This window comes from Lates calcarifer, linkage group LG4, assembly GCF_001640805.2.
Source record: "Lates calcarifer isolate ASB-BC8 linkage group LG4, TLL_Latcal_v3, whole genome shotgun sequence".
Taxonomy (NCBI): Eukaryota; Metazoa; Chordata; class Actinopteri; family Centropomidae; genus Lates; species Lates calcarifer.
In genome coordinates, this window is record NC_066836.1 from 21,878,506 (window position 1) to 21,895,515 (window position 17,010).

At 38.5% G+C, this 17,010-nt stretch overlaps 1 protein-coding gene across 1 annotated transcript in view; it reads left to right on the forward strand.

The window, feature by feature from the left end:
• brinp2 (bone morphogenetic protein/retinoic acid inducible neural-specific 2) overlaps positions 1-17,010 on the forward strand; it is a 182,126-nt gene that overhangs the window by 82,076 nt on the left and 83,040 nt on the right. The window contains exon 2 of the mRNA XM_018695895.2: positions 1,463-1,918. Within this exon, the coding sequence (XP_018551411.1) occupies positions 1,530-1,918 (389 nt within the window). The 5' untranslated portion in view covers positions 1,463-1,529. The remainder of the gene's footprint in view (positions 1-1,462; positions 1,919-17,010) is intronic.

Below are 17,010 nucleotides of genomic sequence, written 5' to 3' on the forward strand. Positions count from 1 at the left end.
TAGTCAGCTGGGTCTGTCTGCTGTGTAGTGCTGAGCAGGTAGTGTACAGTGGGCTTTTAGACCTTTTTGCTGAATGGCCAAAAGCAACACAAAGAGAGTGGTGAGAGTAAACCAGAACAGTAAAGCTGTGACCGGACAGCTAAACAATGAGATGAAACTCAATGTAAAGCTCTGTAAAGCCAAGGAGAAGTGCATGTTCAAATGATAATTTTAGGAGGTGGGTTCATCACTGTGAGCAATCTGTTTCACTGTCACGTTGTTTTCACATCACCATTTGATAAATTGCCATTAAAAAAATACTCACAATAGCCACTTAAAGGTGGTGAACAATAACAGCAAGTAGTAAGTGGACCTTATGATTTTTTTCTTGGTCATACTATTTTGCACTTTGCTTTTTTTTTTTTTACCCCACAGATCAGATCAGAAGTGAATTATTAACTGGAATTTGCATCTAAAAATATTCTTCATGATATTATAATACAATACGAGAAAGAAAATCTCTGCCTGTAGTCTGTGGTAAACATGAAACCATCCTGCTCCTGCAGTTAACAGTAGACTGTGCACAGATTCAGCTCAGTCATTCAGTGTCATTCTTTGTCAAGGTGAATGTCTCCTACCACAGCTGAACCATGAGGCTGGCTGAATTTTGTTTGACTTTCATATGAATACAAAACAAATGGTTTGGACAACTACTGACACCCAGCAGATATTAATGAGTGACCAATCAACTTGATGATTTACCTGTTGTACCTGTTGTTGCCTGTACTCCTGTCATATACTCCAGTCACAGATATGTAAATTTAGTTCATGCTCATTGTGTGGAGGTTGTACAAAGGCATTGTTGGAAATGTAAAAGATTTCTAACTGCACATGGATTGCACAGTTTGAGAGGCAGAAAGTGCAGACAAACACAACACATAACACAACAAAACAAGTTTGCTGTAAGTTTGTGATAATTTGATTGATTTGTTTTAAGAATCTGGAGCATGTACTGTAAGCATATCATATTAACAATAGATTTTCACAAAGAGAACAATTATTTCAGTGTTTTATTGTGTTGTAAATGGGCCTAAGATTCTTTTTTTTTGTTTGTTTGTTTGTTTCTGGAAACAAAATTTATTTGTAGGAATAAAAGCAATGTCTCTCTGATTTCAGCATTTAATCAGTGTTCATGGTTTAATAGCAATAATTACATGTGTCTCTGACATGCAGAGAATACCACTCGTGCACATTCAGAGCAACAATCAAACTGCGATGACTGATGTTAACTTGATAAATACCACTTTGGGCGACATTATTCTGCCTTCATAATTTTGGACTAATCACAATGTGTGGACAGCAATGTCTATCAATGACAGCAAAACTATGAATTTAGAAAAATAGTTTTCTATATTAAAAAAAAAAAAAGAAGAGTGTGAACCTCATGTCACCATCTGAAGTGTTTCTGTGTTTGTTTTTTCAGGCCAGTAGGAGGTGACTGTCAGAAGAAATGCCGGTCCCAGGTGCCCTAGTACATCACCACCGGGACCATGGCAACTCCTTGGCCAATAAGAAGAGAGAGGTGCTCCCATGGCTTCACCTGCCTTGCTAGATGGTCGGCGTCCTTGATGCTCCTATGGTTGCCATGGGTGTTGCTATGGCTGCCGTGGCCCGCCCGAGCTGAGCAAGCGGGCAGTGGGGGACATGGTGGGAAGGCACTCCACGGTTCCCTAACGTCTCCCTCATCCTCGTCATTTTCCTCCTCCTCCTCATCCTCGTCCCCCTCCAGCTCCTCATCGTGGGGCTTCAGCACGAGGCAGAGTGGAGGACAGCTGGACTGGCTGCTGTCAGAGAAGGGACCTTTCCACAGATGTCCAGAGTACACCGAGTTCAGAGAGAGGTTCCAGCAGGGATTTTCTACCAGATACAAGATTTACAGGTAAGACAGGCCTGCACCTTCACATGCACCATAACATCAAATGTTTTGGCATAAAAACATAAAAACTTTTAGCTTTTTGAGTTATGTCAATGTCTGATGAAATTATGTTGAACTATGTGAGGTGAATGAACTTTTCCCTTTGAAAATGTAACGGTATTAGACATTTGAGGAATCAGTTCATCATTTGACATAAGATCTTACATGTGCAGCTGTTGGAGTCATTTTGTACCAGAATCAGTACAAGTCCAACATGTCAGGCAGATCTCAGTGAATTTGTTAAATCATGAGAGTACAGGGATAGTGGCTGGATTCAGTACTAGCCTCTATTATGGTTTGCAGTGTTTTCGTTATTATGAGAATAAACAACCATTGGTTACTTAAAGATGTATCGCAAAGACACAGTAATTTTCCATCATAAATGTATTTTTCAAACTACACAACAGAGCTTTCTGGAGAGTTTTCACTCTCAAACAGTGAGGTCTGAGAATATGCTGATGATGTTTCTTTAGAAATGTAATGAGGTTGGTGAACTCTCAGCGCTACACTTTTCATTTTAAGTCAAAAGATTTCAAGTCAGAAGAACTCATGTTTATAAATTCTGAGCCATAAAAGATGAGGTGATTCCATTAGGCTAGCAGGCTGTGTGCTGGTGCACCATGACACGACAGAGAGCTGGGGGGGGGGCAGGAAAACAGGCAGGCAGCCATATGTGAAGCAAGAGTTAAACAAGCGTCAAAAAAAGCAACATGGGATTACTAAAGTGAGGAAACTAGGAGTGGGCCGAGACGTAGCACCATGTAGGCGAACAGACGATCTGGCAAAGAGTGAAGAGCCAAGGTGAGGAAATGTGATGATCAAGAGCAGGTGCACAGGTGGATTGGCAGGAAGGCCATGTCCAGCATGCACACTCACACACAAACACAGAGGGAGAGAAAATGGGGACAAACAATAAATACAAGGGAGGGGAGGAAAACAGCAGAAACATAATGGAATGAGGAAGAGGCAGAGCCAGTACTCTATATTTAGTGAATTCCACCAGCTTTTAGTATGTTCTTTTTTCATTAACTGCCTGGTTTGGAGATTTAATTAGCTAATTAATTAGAGATGAGGCAGTTTCAGACAGATTTTGTGTCTTTATTTTGGGTCTGAATTGATTTTACAGTAAGCTTATACTGCTGCTGAGATTCCATGTGGTCCTCGCTAACTTAACTTAATAAAACTGAGTTCTGAGTTGGACTCTTTAAAGAGCAACCGGGATCAAAGGAAATGGTAAATGCAGATTAAAGTCAAAGCTTTAAATACCCTCAGTGCAATCTGTGCACTGATAAAAGAAGAAGCCGTTGTTAATTTTGAATGACAGGCACAGAATAGAGAGATGTAACTGTTGTACACTGTGGTTCACACATTTGTGCTGATTCTTTTTGTTCTGAACTGTGAGCTCAGCAGCACCAGGAATAATGTAATGCAGGTCTGAACTAGTTTATGATCAGTAATTACAACATGTAATATGAATAATATATAACAGATATTCATTATAGTCATAGAAACATGACTGTCCAGATTCAAACACTGTCCTTCAGTATCTTTATAATCCTGAAAGATCAATGAATCAAACTGAACTCTGAAACTCATTGTATCATAAAGTGTCACAAAGAATATTAATCATAAAGAACAGAGACTACCAGTTCTTTCTGGATTAGATACAACACAGTCCAACATATAAATCCAAGCAGAAATCAAAGCAGTATATACTGTAATATCAGAGTTAGAGTTACAATAGGCAGAGTGCAGTAAGTGGAGTAATACTGTTTTGAAGTTAATTTAGTACGGCAGAGCAAATTACTCTAAAATGATCCTGAGATGTTAATGTGATAATAAGGCCAAGTGATGATATTACTATTATCAGTCATTTTTAGCTCTTTTAAGTGGACATAGTTGGACCCTACTGAAAAGCAGAAAGTTTTTCACACTAAGCCAGCTCATCTTTACAGCACTGCTTACATGTTAAGATTTGAACTAGTTTAGTTTTTTTTAAGTTGTTTTTGTGATGATCTCTGTCTACATTGAAATGCTTGACAACAGGAAAGCAGCTAAAAGTCTCCATCTGTCTTATTTTGGTCAGCCAGAATTCTGTGTGGAGTGAAGCGACATTTATAATACATGATCATCTGTATAATGTATAGAGAGAGATTTTCAGCTTTGCAGCTTTAAAAGTTGACACAGCCGTTTGTACTGTTAGAAACATAAAACTGAAACTTATATATTCTCATTATCTATGGTGCTCTTGCGTTCTTTGACCATGGGAGTGTGAATATGACTGTGTTTCAAAGGACATACATTTGCATATGGAACATTTTGAAGCGAAACATACAGGCTCTGGCTCACTCTGTCACTCTCTCACTCTCCACCTCTCACTGGCTGTCTTTTGTTAACTTCTATTCATCCAGAATAAAAGTCAGCTGAGCATGTGAAGATATGTGACCGGCTGATTTGTAGTCATACTCACTTGTACTCTGAGCTGGTGCCTATTTCAGCTCTCTGCTGCTTCTCTGGTCACTTGGACTGCAGGGGGAAGGAAATGTCTCCATCAAAGGCACTTTTAACAGTTCCTTATAGGAAAGAGAGTCTTTTAGCTGACTACATCTTCCTATGTGGAGTCTCAAACTTGAGGTGTTTTTCTTTTACAAATACAAAATGACAGTGTTTTCCTGTTCCCCCCCCCTCTTCCTCCCTGTCTGCTGTCCTCCCTCTCCATCTGCCTCAAGTTGAATCAAATGGAAATGACAGCATCACTTACAGATGAAGGGAAAGTGTAGTGTGAAATGACAGGTGAAGTTTTCATGACATAAATGGGGCAGTTTGTCATATGACTCTGCTTTTTGCTGCAGGATGCTTTCAGTGATCATTGAAAAGCCTACATGGCAAACTCCTTCTGATGTGTGTCTCTTTCTCCAAGACAGAAATCTTACATTTTCTGGATTTCGCTTTTTGGAAAATGTCTTTTTTTTCACTACTCTTCCTGACTTCCTGGTTTTAGTTGCCTAAACCATAGAAGGTTGGAGGTCAGACAACACTTCATGATTTTTTATTTTAGTTTTATTTATTTATTTATCTATTTATTTTTGTAATAGTTATGTGGTTGTTAAAAGACATTTCCAGGGGCGCCCCTGTAGCCGAATGGTTGGGGCGTGTAGCACATGGGCTTAAGTGCCCTAAGCATCTGGTCCCTGGATTGACTCCTGGTTTGGGCTGGACCTTTACTGCGTGTCATTCCCTTGCTCTCTCTCCCTGTTTCCTGTCTCATCTCCACTGTCCTATCAAAATAAAAGGTGAAACCCCCCCCAAAAAAAGATTAAAAAAAAAAAAAAACACTTCCAAAACAGGTTGTTTGTTTGCATTAGGTTGAATGACTTATTGAAGCTACTCACTGTTGAAACTGAGCAACCCTGTTTCCTTACTAATTATGTTTACATATTACTAAATTGTTTTCCCAATCATGTTGTGCTAGCAAACATAATCACTGCCTTGATTATATTTGGAGGTAACTTTTTTTTTTTTTTTTTAGAATGCATAAAGCACATTTATGTAATGCATCTGAGATGCAGGAAGGTGGTCAGGTTCGATGGTGGGTGTACAAAATGCAAGACTTGGACATTTGACCCTGGAGCTTTCATCCTGTGTGGTTAAGGTTGAGGCAACAAAAGCAGTTTGGTAAAGGTTAGGAAAACATTGTGGTTTCTTGTTATAGTCAGTACAAGTGCAATTCAATTCAATTCAATTTTATTTATATAGCGCCATATCACAACAAAAGTCATCTAAAGGCACTTTTCATATAGAGCAGGTCTAGATCATACTCTTTGAAATAGGTATCACAAGTAGGTGTTTTATTGTAAGACTGAATGTTCCTGGAAAATACAAATGAAATATGTTGTCTTTTTTGTAACCCCAACATTTTTTTTGCAAACTCACAAATCATCAATCTCTTGCAAACCTGAATGATCTTTGTGACAGGAGCATAGGTGGAGTGGACACATAATGCTCTTTATTGAGCAAATGAGGACAGTGTGCAGGTGTCTCCTCTTCTTTATCTTAAAGGAGGTCTATTATGGGGCATTCAGAGCTACTCTAGTGGAGTACCAGAATAAAAATATATGATGTTGGAAATAAGCATAATGTCTTTAATTAAGAGCATTTCATCATTGTGTTAATAGCAAACATGTTCTGGTGGGCATCACATAACCTGCAAAGCCTATTTACTGTTGAAAGTAAGCTGTGTATAATCTTCATCTCTAAGACACAGGTTTGATCCTGACTCCCTCTGGCAGGTGAAGCTGTTACTGTGTAAACTGTCAGAAGTCTCTTTCCTTTATGCAGCTGTTTACTGTTTGATATAAAGTTGGTCGCAGTTACTAAGTAACCAGTACAAGAGCCTGTCCTTACGGCTCATCATGAATGAATTTACTCATCACTTAGGGAAGTTCTAAAAGCAGGATGAGCCTTCATTTCAGATCCGATCCAGTCATGACTCACTCATATGTAACAGTATCCTGTTATGTCAGAGATAACTGCTGCCTCTCATCTTTCCTCCTCGCTATCAGAGATTTATTACTTTCCTCTTTGTGTATGTACTTTGTAATGCACCCCTAAAATTCTGGGATTGTTTTTGCTTTTGATTTGATTGCTACATCCCCCGCAACCCACAACAACAAAACACTTGTACATTTCAGCCAACGCATCCTACTCCAAGTATTTCTCAAGACCACTGGCACACTTGCCAATGTGATAAAAAAACAATGACAGTAAAAGTGAAACAAGGCCGATGGGGGCCTGACAACATGGGCTTCATGGAGTGAACAGTGCAAAACCAAGATGAAATGACTACTTTTTCACAGGACCAGAAAAATAGCCGACAACCCTACTTTTAGCGTTGGATCCAGGTAGTCATTTTCTGTACTAACATTCACTTTTATTTCTATAGCTTTTCTGTTTTATTATATTCTTATCATTTTCACTTACAAAAATTACCTTGGTCTTTACAATATAAAATATCAATCCATTGCAGTACATTGATGGAACCATGAGTGAAGTAATGTGGAACATCATTCATGAACATTTTGAGTCTGATCAGTGATGGTGGAGATAATGTACATGATGATAGATGAATGAAAAGACAGACAATCCTGATCTTTTTTTAAATAATCATATATAATTATAATTTTGTGTAGATGTGCAGTGACCAGTATAGCATGTCTTTTTTCTCGATGTACTCCTGTGACCTTTACTAAGGCTAATACCTGTTATCATTTAGGATGCTCGCAGGCTTGTCTCTGCATTAACTTTCGACAGAGCAAGAACAAAATTGGCTGCTCTCATTAGCTTTTAATAAGGGGTAATGGAGATGGGAATACATGTTAGCTACATTTTCCTGGGCAGACCCTAATCCGTTAAATCCTTTAATCTCATCATTGCACTAGTTACATCAGCTGCTACAGCCTTAAACAAGCTTGAAAACCATCAATGGATGAAGTCATGATGTCTACACTTTCCTGTGAGTTCACTGTCTTCTCTCTCATAGCTGTTGTCTGAGGAGAAACCATACTCTGACTCCTCATGAGAGGTACTGTTTGGAGTCAGTCCATTTGTGGCAATTATATATATATACAATATACACCAATCAGCCATAACATTATGACCACTGGTGGATGAAGTGAATAACATTGATCATCTCGTTATGACACAATGTTCTACTGAGGAACCTTTGGTCCTGACACTCATGTGGACATTACTTTGTCACGTACCACCCACCTAAATACTGTCACAAGCCAAGCACTGACCAAGATGGCAATGTTGCACTTTTATTCCAGGCATTGTTGTCTTGCCTTTAAACCAGAACACACACATCTGGGCGGCTTTATGTGGGCTTTGTTTGGTTCAGGGTAAACAAGCAAAACTGGCATAAAGATGGGTCTTCTTAACAGCAATATAGCAGGATCTCTGTTTAAAATGGACTATGGAGACCTTAGCATGGACAGAGCAGCAGGGCAGAAACAGGCCTGTGGCTCTGTGATGGAAACACTCAGGAGGCAACAGCCTGCGCAGCAGGGAACACTTGCCTGTTGGGAACACTGTTTGCGTGCCTTTGTGCCTGTGCGTATGTTTGTGTGTGCTGACCAGCACAGCTCGTGCAAATGAATATAGCACAAATGTAGGTCACACAATGCCTGGCCACACACACACATACACAAAGACAGCAGGTCGTTGCAGTCTTTTTGACATGTTAACTTCTGTGTTTCACAAAGGGATGAAACAAAAGAAGCACCAACTGCTGCACACATTACCATTGGTCTTAAACACCAGCTGGGTTCAAACACACAGAGAGAGGGCAAAGAGGCAAAGAGGGAGAGGGAAAGATGAAGAAAAAAGAAAAGAAAAACATAAACAGTATAACACTGAGAGAGATATGCATACATGTGTGTTTGAAGGTAGTTTTAATATTGCATTCTCTTTACATACTGCCTGCCAGTGCATAGCAGACAACAAACAACTCACTCGTATAAAAACACACTCATTGATGATTAGTTTCTCTTTTCTCTGGGGATATGGGTTAGTTCAATTTCAGTTTGGTTGTTAAAAATTGAAAATAAATATGCAGTAATTTTAGTTTATTTGTGCTGCTGGGTAAACTGGTGAGCACCACCAAAGAAGCAAAAGGTGAACTCTTAAATGAGCATGGTCAATAATCCAATCACCATCACCATTCCTCTCTATCTATATTTCCTCACTTTGCCGCATTGGATCAGGCTCCTGAACTGTCTTGAAGTCAAACTCATTAAGCTGTAGTCCTGTCTCACTTCCTGAGGCAAACTGAAAGCTAGTCTAAATGAGGGCTTTTTGACTTTTTAAATTCAACCCTGACATTAAAACAAAATCCAAAATCTGGTAATCAGGCAATGGTCAAAAACACAAAGAGTCAAAACTGGAAACAATGCTGGAAAGCTGACATGAGGGACAAGACAATCTGGCAACTGACAAGAGGAAGAGACACTGACTAAATACACCTAGACAAAGGAGATAACGAGACACAGGTGAAACTCATTAAGGTGGGGACAGTAATCAAGACAGGGAAGTAAAGACAACTGGAATAACCAAGGAACAGGAAACAGGAAGACAAGACAAAATTACCAAAATAAAACAGGAACACCTTCAAACCCTGACATATATATATACAGTATATTTATATTAAGCATATTATTCCTTGTTCCCTTAGAGCAATATTATTCCTGTGTATGACAGTTAAGTTATTGTTAATCAGCTGGTTTTGTAGTTAAAGTTATTTGTAAAACAAGGCTGGTATTATTCTGTTTTCTTTCTTTTTCTTTACAAAACCAATAATGTGTTTGTCTGTCTGTCTATATTTTCTGACTACCCTGTCTGTGACACTCCATGCCACTCTCCATTTACCTCTATTAAAGATATAAAACTTTAAAAACAGGTCGCAAATATAGAGTTTTAGACTGATCTACCATAACATTATGACCACTGGTGGATGAAGCGATTAACATCAATCATCTCGTTATAACACAATGTTCTGTTGAGGAACCTTTGGTCCTGACATTCATTCGGACATTACTTTGTCATGTATCACCCACCTAAATATTGTCACAAACCAAGCACACACCCCATCCCATGGCAACAACTCTCCCCAATGTCAGGGGCCTCCCCCAGCAGGATAATCCTCCCACCACACCACAAAAACTGTAATCTTGCTTACAGATCTAACCATGAATTAAACAGACAAATAAGTAACTTGGAAAAAAATGGATGAGCAATGTGGTATATACAGTATCTGCATGGCAATGCTTTTGAAAGTCTAAGCAACACAGACAGAGATAGCAAAGTATTATTACTATTATCATTATTATTATCTGTGTGTCATTACATTACTGTAATAATATATGCTTTTTTAAATAATATTTTTAAATCATTTGCTGTGTAAATCAGACTAGTTCGCACGTGTACGTGGTGTTGAGTCACTGAATGCAAAATGCAGGATGAGACTTCCTCTACTTGAACTACTTTGAAGATGACAAGAACATCAACAACAAATGTCCCTGATAAGCACTTTTGTCAGCTTTTGAATGTACTACAGAATTCAAACAAAAGTCAAGGCTATATCAGGGACTAATGTAATGAATTAACCTATTGCACTTACAGAGAAGCTATAATGGTGATGTATTACCTATTAAATGAAGCACATAACTGTGAGATAAATTATCTGCAAGCAGCAGTGAATATACAAGACAGTGAATGAGCACAAACTGATGCATGTGAGCTTTCACATTAACCTTTAAAATGAGCTGTTTGCCTTCAGAAAAAGCTTTGGTTATTAAGAATGCAACACAAATCTAAATCTGTCAAAATAAAATGTTTTTGAAAGACAGACTGAAAGAGAAAGTGTGTGTGGGTGTGTGTCTGAAACCATCTACCTTCCCATTTTCCCTCTATCCAATTTAAAATTATAAAGTAACTGACAGAAGTCTTCACTAAAATGCCTTCAGTTATTCAGCTCAAAAAGTTCACAAACACTGTAATTTAAGGGAATACACCACCAAAAAATCGATTTATTATTAAATGCTCACCCCCTGTAGACCTGCTTTCGAATGTCATCACCCATTAAATGGCCATTGTCAGTTGTCACTGGGAGCAGATGTGGGTTAGTTGGAGCCTACACCTCCTTAGTATCATGTCTTTATCGTCATGGTTACACCAATAAACACTGCACAAACCAGGTTTAGGCACAAAGTGACTTGGTTAGGTTTAAGGAAAGAACATGGTTTAGTGTTAGCGTAGCTACTTACTAAAGTAACAACACTGACTATGAGTTTGAAATGGGAAATAAACATCACCACTGTCACCTGACATCTCTCTGTAACATGTCAGAATTACTATGGTCATTGGAGGTTGCCTAACTCTAAAATGTAACTATGGCTTGTAATAAGCTGCTTGGACATGGGACCTATAGTTTTTAGAGGGAGGGCAGTGATATACATTCAAAGTACCTGCTCTGTAATGTTTGTAGCCTACATTTCTTAGTTTTGATGTAATGCATGGATGATTCCCAGTAGGGCCTGGTGAGAAATCTGCAGACTTGCTTTACCAAGTCCGTTTGAGAACAATCAGGACACACACTCACACACACACACACACACACAAATTTTGAATGCACATTTACATCCTAAGCCTCCTGCTGTGTATGCATGTGTGTATGTGTGTATGTGTGTGTGCCAGAGAGAGAGATAGAGAGAAGAACTTGGAACTCCACAGAGACAGTAAAACATCAAAAAGAGCTTTCCGTCAAAGAAGATTACGTTAGATACAACACTGATGGGATGGAAATCTGGGCAACATTTTCCTCTTTTTTCATCATCAAAAGATTATGTTTTCTGAATAAAACACTCCTCTCCCCACCCCAACCCACCCCCACTCACATACACTTATTCAGCGCAGAGTGTAGTTCTCTCCATAAGGCCTCTCACTATCTGCATCTCTCTCTGACATATGGAATACAAAATCTGATGAGTTCAAGGAATCGGGAATCCTGATGTGTGTTGGGATTTGATTAACAAGTAGCTCAGATTCATGTTGATTCATGTGCTGTTGTAAATTTGATTTAGTTTACTGTGAATGTGACACATGAAAACATCAGGAAATTGGACTCTGGACTGAGTATGTCTGTATGTTTTGTTTTGTTTAACCGATTTGCACTGAAAGCTGATTTTTTCAAAAAATTTTATTATTTTTTTTTAACCTATGGAGATCAACTGATTTTTCCATAGACCACGTAATGGTTGTTGTGTTTTCCATTGCAAGAAGACAATGATGTTCCCTCTGGCTTAAAGCAATGAGGTTCTCTCATAGATACAGACGTCAATAGCTCAGGGTCTGTATTTATCAAGCATCTCAGAATTGGAAATCACTTCTAACTGGCCAAAGATTCTGATGCCTTGCTTTCTTAGAAATAACAGCATTTTATCAACTTTCTTAAAGTAAGAAATCACTGCTATCTCTGCTGATATTTAGAAGAGCTCCAGAGGTGTTCTAACCTATTGGAGTTGCCAGGAGATGGTGTTTAGCCAGAGATATTCGGTGAGAGGAGACAGAGTAAGCTGAATGATGCCAGTATGCAAACTGAAAGGTAATATTGCAACACAGATTAACTGCTTTGTGTGAATTGCCTGGAAGCAAATGTGCTGTCCCTGCTGAAACCAATGTCATCACACAGTGACATTTTTTGGTAACAGGGAAAATGCACCTGTGCAACACAGATGATTTTGTGAGAACACATGTTTGGTTAGCATGACTTTATCATGAAGACAATTTGAACACAGTCACGTCCCACTGACTGGATATCAGCTGTATTATGATCATATGTAAAGCCAGCATAGTTGTATGTTCCATGATTCTGATAGATGGCACAGGGGATTAAGATAGCAACACAAAAGATAGCTGACTGCAAATAACATTACATCCACAACACCTGGTCACATTATGCTGCTACTTCTTGTTTAAACATCAGTGGGGTTGTAGATTAATTTACTTCATAAATGAGTTTCTTCCAAGAACCAGTAACATCAGGTAACATAACAGACGGAAACAGAATGTTACTGAATCCAAGGTGATTTGATGCAACAGACCAAACAGCTAAATAATTTTCTGGACAAGACATTTTTGAGCAGCAGATAGATATTGCTTTATAGATCAGGAGCTAGGCTACAGTGTATGTCTGTAGGCCACTGAATATAAGTGTATACCTTCTTTTTTTTTTTAGTTTTTATTAGTTTTTTATTCATTGACAAAATATTTTATTCATTTTATCTTTATTTGTCAAATCTTATTTTTTATTTTATTTTATTCTCATTTAGTGATGAAAAATCTGTCATTGAATTTGACTGAATTCAATTTATTTATATAATGCCAAATCACAACAGAAGTTATCTCAAGGCACTTTTCATATAGAGGTCTAGACTGTACAATTCCTACCATGAGCAGTGGAAAGAAAAAAAACTTCCTATTAAGAGGCAGAAACCTCAAGCAGAACCAGACTCAGGGTGGCGCCATCTGCCTCAACCAGTTGTGTCATCAATAAATATTATTCATAAAACTTTTCTCAACAGCTGTTTTGACATGAAGCTGAGAGTTTGACCACATCAGCATCAGCATTCACATTTGATCATACAACACCATGTAGGATCAGGAAAAAAAGAAGAAACTCTTTTGTTTCAAGTTTGAAAAGACCTTGAAAACTAGATAGTGGTGAAATATGTTTGCAGAACAGCAGAAGCATCAGACAGCACAGTATAACAGTTAATTGGGTTACTAAAGAACCTGCTGATTAGTGATTGGCATCATGCAGTGAACATAAGGGTTTGGGAGGGTTGCTTGAATCTTATGAATTTTAAGTTGGGAAGTGAGAAAATATAAAGTATGATGGACAGAAGCCAGGGGACTGACCCAAGGTGGTGTAGTGAGTGTTCCTGATTTAACTTTTGCAAAGATCCGTTAATCATATTTTTAAATTAATTAATAAACCTACCAGTGGACGAACAATATTGTGGAATCTGACAGGAATGCTACATTCCCTCAGTAATTCATGAAATGATATGTTGCCTGGCTCATGCGTTAAAGTCACTGACATGAAATTACTAGCACTGTCCTGTAATTCACTGGGCTGTGAGATAAAGTTGTTGCTTTGCTGAAATCACAAGACTTTAGCTAAAGTGGAGAACAGAGCCAGATGAGGGTTACAGGCCTCAACAAGTACAAACACCTTTAAACAAGGTCAGATCCTGTCGTGTGATAGGCATGGGTACTGGCAACAGTCTTAAATTGGTATTGGTTCCTGATCAGTCAGAAGCCTATTACAGATGAGCTGCTGCATCAGTCAGTATCTGTACCTGTGCATTATTCATTAATTCTGTTAGCCCCTTTCTGCAGTAACAGCTTTTGGTCTATTTCAGCCTGATTTTACCATATCTCTGTTTAATTCTTAATAACTTCTGAAACATCACAGAACTATAGTTAAGTGTCTAAATTGAATATTACATATGTACCATTAGTATAAGCACAAATTACACAATGAAATTGATTTCCATGAAAATACAGAACATAAAATGCATTTAATTTTGTTTGTTTGTTCATTTTGCAGCTAACCCAATAAAGTATGAATGTGAAAAATAGCTCTGATACCCAGAAAAAAAAAACATGACAAGTTGACCTCAAGTCAAACTATTCCATAGCAGTCATTATTAATACCAATAAAATGGTAATGATACCCATCCCTGATGTATGATCTAGTTTGTGTGAAGGCTACTGAAATAGATTTTAACACATTAAAAGTTTGCTTACTGGTGGAGCAGAACTATAAGTATCTCCCCCTCACTGCTCTAAGAACCTAGTCTGAGTTTTTAGAGTCATCCATCTGAGAAAGCCAATGTTGAAGTAGTTCCAGGAACAGTCAAGATTGACTATCTGCTCCTTGTGCTGCTTCTCAGTTGGAGGTGGAGGATGAGTACATGTTAAGTCTGCACACATCATTACCACTAAAGTTATCTTTTTAGATATTCACTTGCCAGTTTCAATTTGGCTGCTCATCGTCCAACTTTATTTTTGTCTGTAATCCAGCAGCATTTTCCCCATTTTCCTCTCTCACACACATTTTGGAAAACCTAGAGTACATATTTGAGTGTAATGAGTCTGCCAGGGTCTTTAACAAATACAATGTTACACTGTTAAGCCTTTTTTTTTTTTTTTTTTTTTGATAAAAACAACTTGCAGTCTTTAGTAACATGGCAGTGATCTTTGCAAGCACTGGCAACCATACTCTGAAAAACTCCAGACAAACCCCAGCTGAGTATTTCACATTGTTGCTATGCACTTTGGCATCTGATATTATTTTAGCAGTATTATACAAGCAGGGTGAATCCTGAGGCAGGATGACTCATGATCTGGCAAAGAGCAAAATATATCAAGCCACGTTCAGTTTTTACTTCCTGTCTTAAATGTTGCAAATTTGACAAATGTTAGTCCATAACACTATAATTATTATTATTATCTTAAAGCTACCTTGGAAACAAGCACAGTGTCTGCTTTCACTATCCAGAAAAACTGAATTTTCTAACCTTTTCCCTATGGCCTGATTTTATTGCTGTGACCGATGATTTCGATGCATTCTGTCCCATGATCAACGGACAAATCTCTGGGTGAGATAAACTTCTCTGGTGAAGATAGCTGAAGCCAAACAGCTTGCTTAGCAGATGACTGTGAAACAGCTTTAAAAAGAGTTTCAATCCAGCAAAACAAGGAAGCGGCTGAGGAGCTAAATGTGTGTCCAAATATTACCTGGGAAAAAGAGAGCGGTACATGAATGGATCATGGAAAAGAGGGAGAGAAAGGATGGAGAGAAAGTGAATTAAGAAGAAAAAGGGAAAAGAAGCAGCTGAGATGAGGTGAAATAGAATGGTAAAAGAAAGAAGCAGGAAGGCAGGGATGTTTCTGTAAAGGGGTAAAGAATGGAAGACGTGTGTGTGTGTGTGTGTGTATCTGTGTGTGCTCATTTGTTTTCCCTTCAGTGTGAGAGCAGAAGACAAATTGACCATATGGATAAGAGCAGACGGTGGCCAGGTTGTGCTAAGAAGCAGTTAGTTCTACCACATTGTGTTGTTTGGCAGTAGGCCTAATGTTTAGCACACTGGGAACTGGCTATCCGGTGGAAACAAGCAAACTATGACAGTGTCAGACTTTTTGAGGCTTCTAGGACGCTGCAAGGTGCATTCTGGCACAGTTTGGTCCACTAGAACTGCAGAGAAATGGCTGCATGCAAATGGATTATGATAATGTAATTCCATAAAATGCTATGCAGAGATGCCAAAACAAACATGGATACTTTTGAAATGTGATCAGTGTTGGTATGATATAATCCAGTGGACTGTATTTGTATTGTTCTGACAGCAGATAAAGTGACCACTGCAGAGCTTCACACATACATTTCAAATCATCAGTGGATCTTATTCAGACTTATTTATTTATTTTTAATCATTAATTGTAGCTTTAGAAATGCTATAAGTAATTTATCACCAAGACACCCCCCCAAACAATTTTATTGGGGTGCTCAGGCCAAGCCCCACCTGACTACCCATAGTGTGAACATTAGTTAATTATAATACATATAATGCATATATATAATGCATTGTTTTTTCTTTGTTTAAATACAGCCCAAGATCTAGATGCTTTAAAATGTATTGCAGTGAGCACTGTGCCAAATTGGAAGTAATGTAAGAGTGGTTGCCTCCTATTAGAGGGGCATTGTATTTGTCAACGCTGGCAGCATCAGGTTCTAATAACTGTCATATTGCCGAGTCTTTGCCGGCTCAGGGGCAGCAAGCAATCTGCACCCCGTACTACTGCATCGGAATTGGATCGTAATTGGTCCTCATACCCACATGTGTGCACATGTCTGCATGCAGTATTTGAATGTGCCAGTGAAATGGCATCACACCAGGTCACAGTCGACAGCTCATTGTGATAATAAGTGTCACCAGATCTGTGTATAAACACACACTGATTCAATTATTTCATCCCTGCTGGAAAAAATAATAATAATCCACAAACTCATTCTTTTTGATTGTGCAGATTTTCTGTGGGGAAATGCCTCCAGGGCAATACAGTAAGAAATGGAATAACCTAAATTTGTATGCTTGATACGTGCATGCTCTCGCTTTTAATTTAGCAAGAGTCAATTTGAATTATATGTCCAAGGTTTAGTCTGTATTCAGTAAGTGGAGGGTGGGAGCTGGTGGTGGAGGTCAGAATTGGGGGTCTGGGGGTTGGGGGGCTGGGGTGGGTCTAACAATACCCAGTCTCATTTGGTCACATTTGTACACATTACAAAATAAGAAAAATGGACATCTTTCTGTTTTACTTTTGTCCGCAGGCTGAATTATTTCATTTTCTGATAAAGCAATTTTAGATTTATGTCAGGGTATATTTAAGTGTCACAGTGGTAGAAGAGAGAAAAGGAGAAATTGGGACACAGA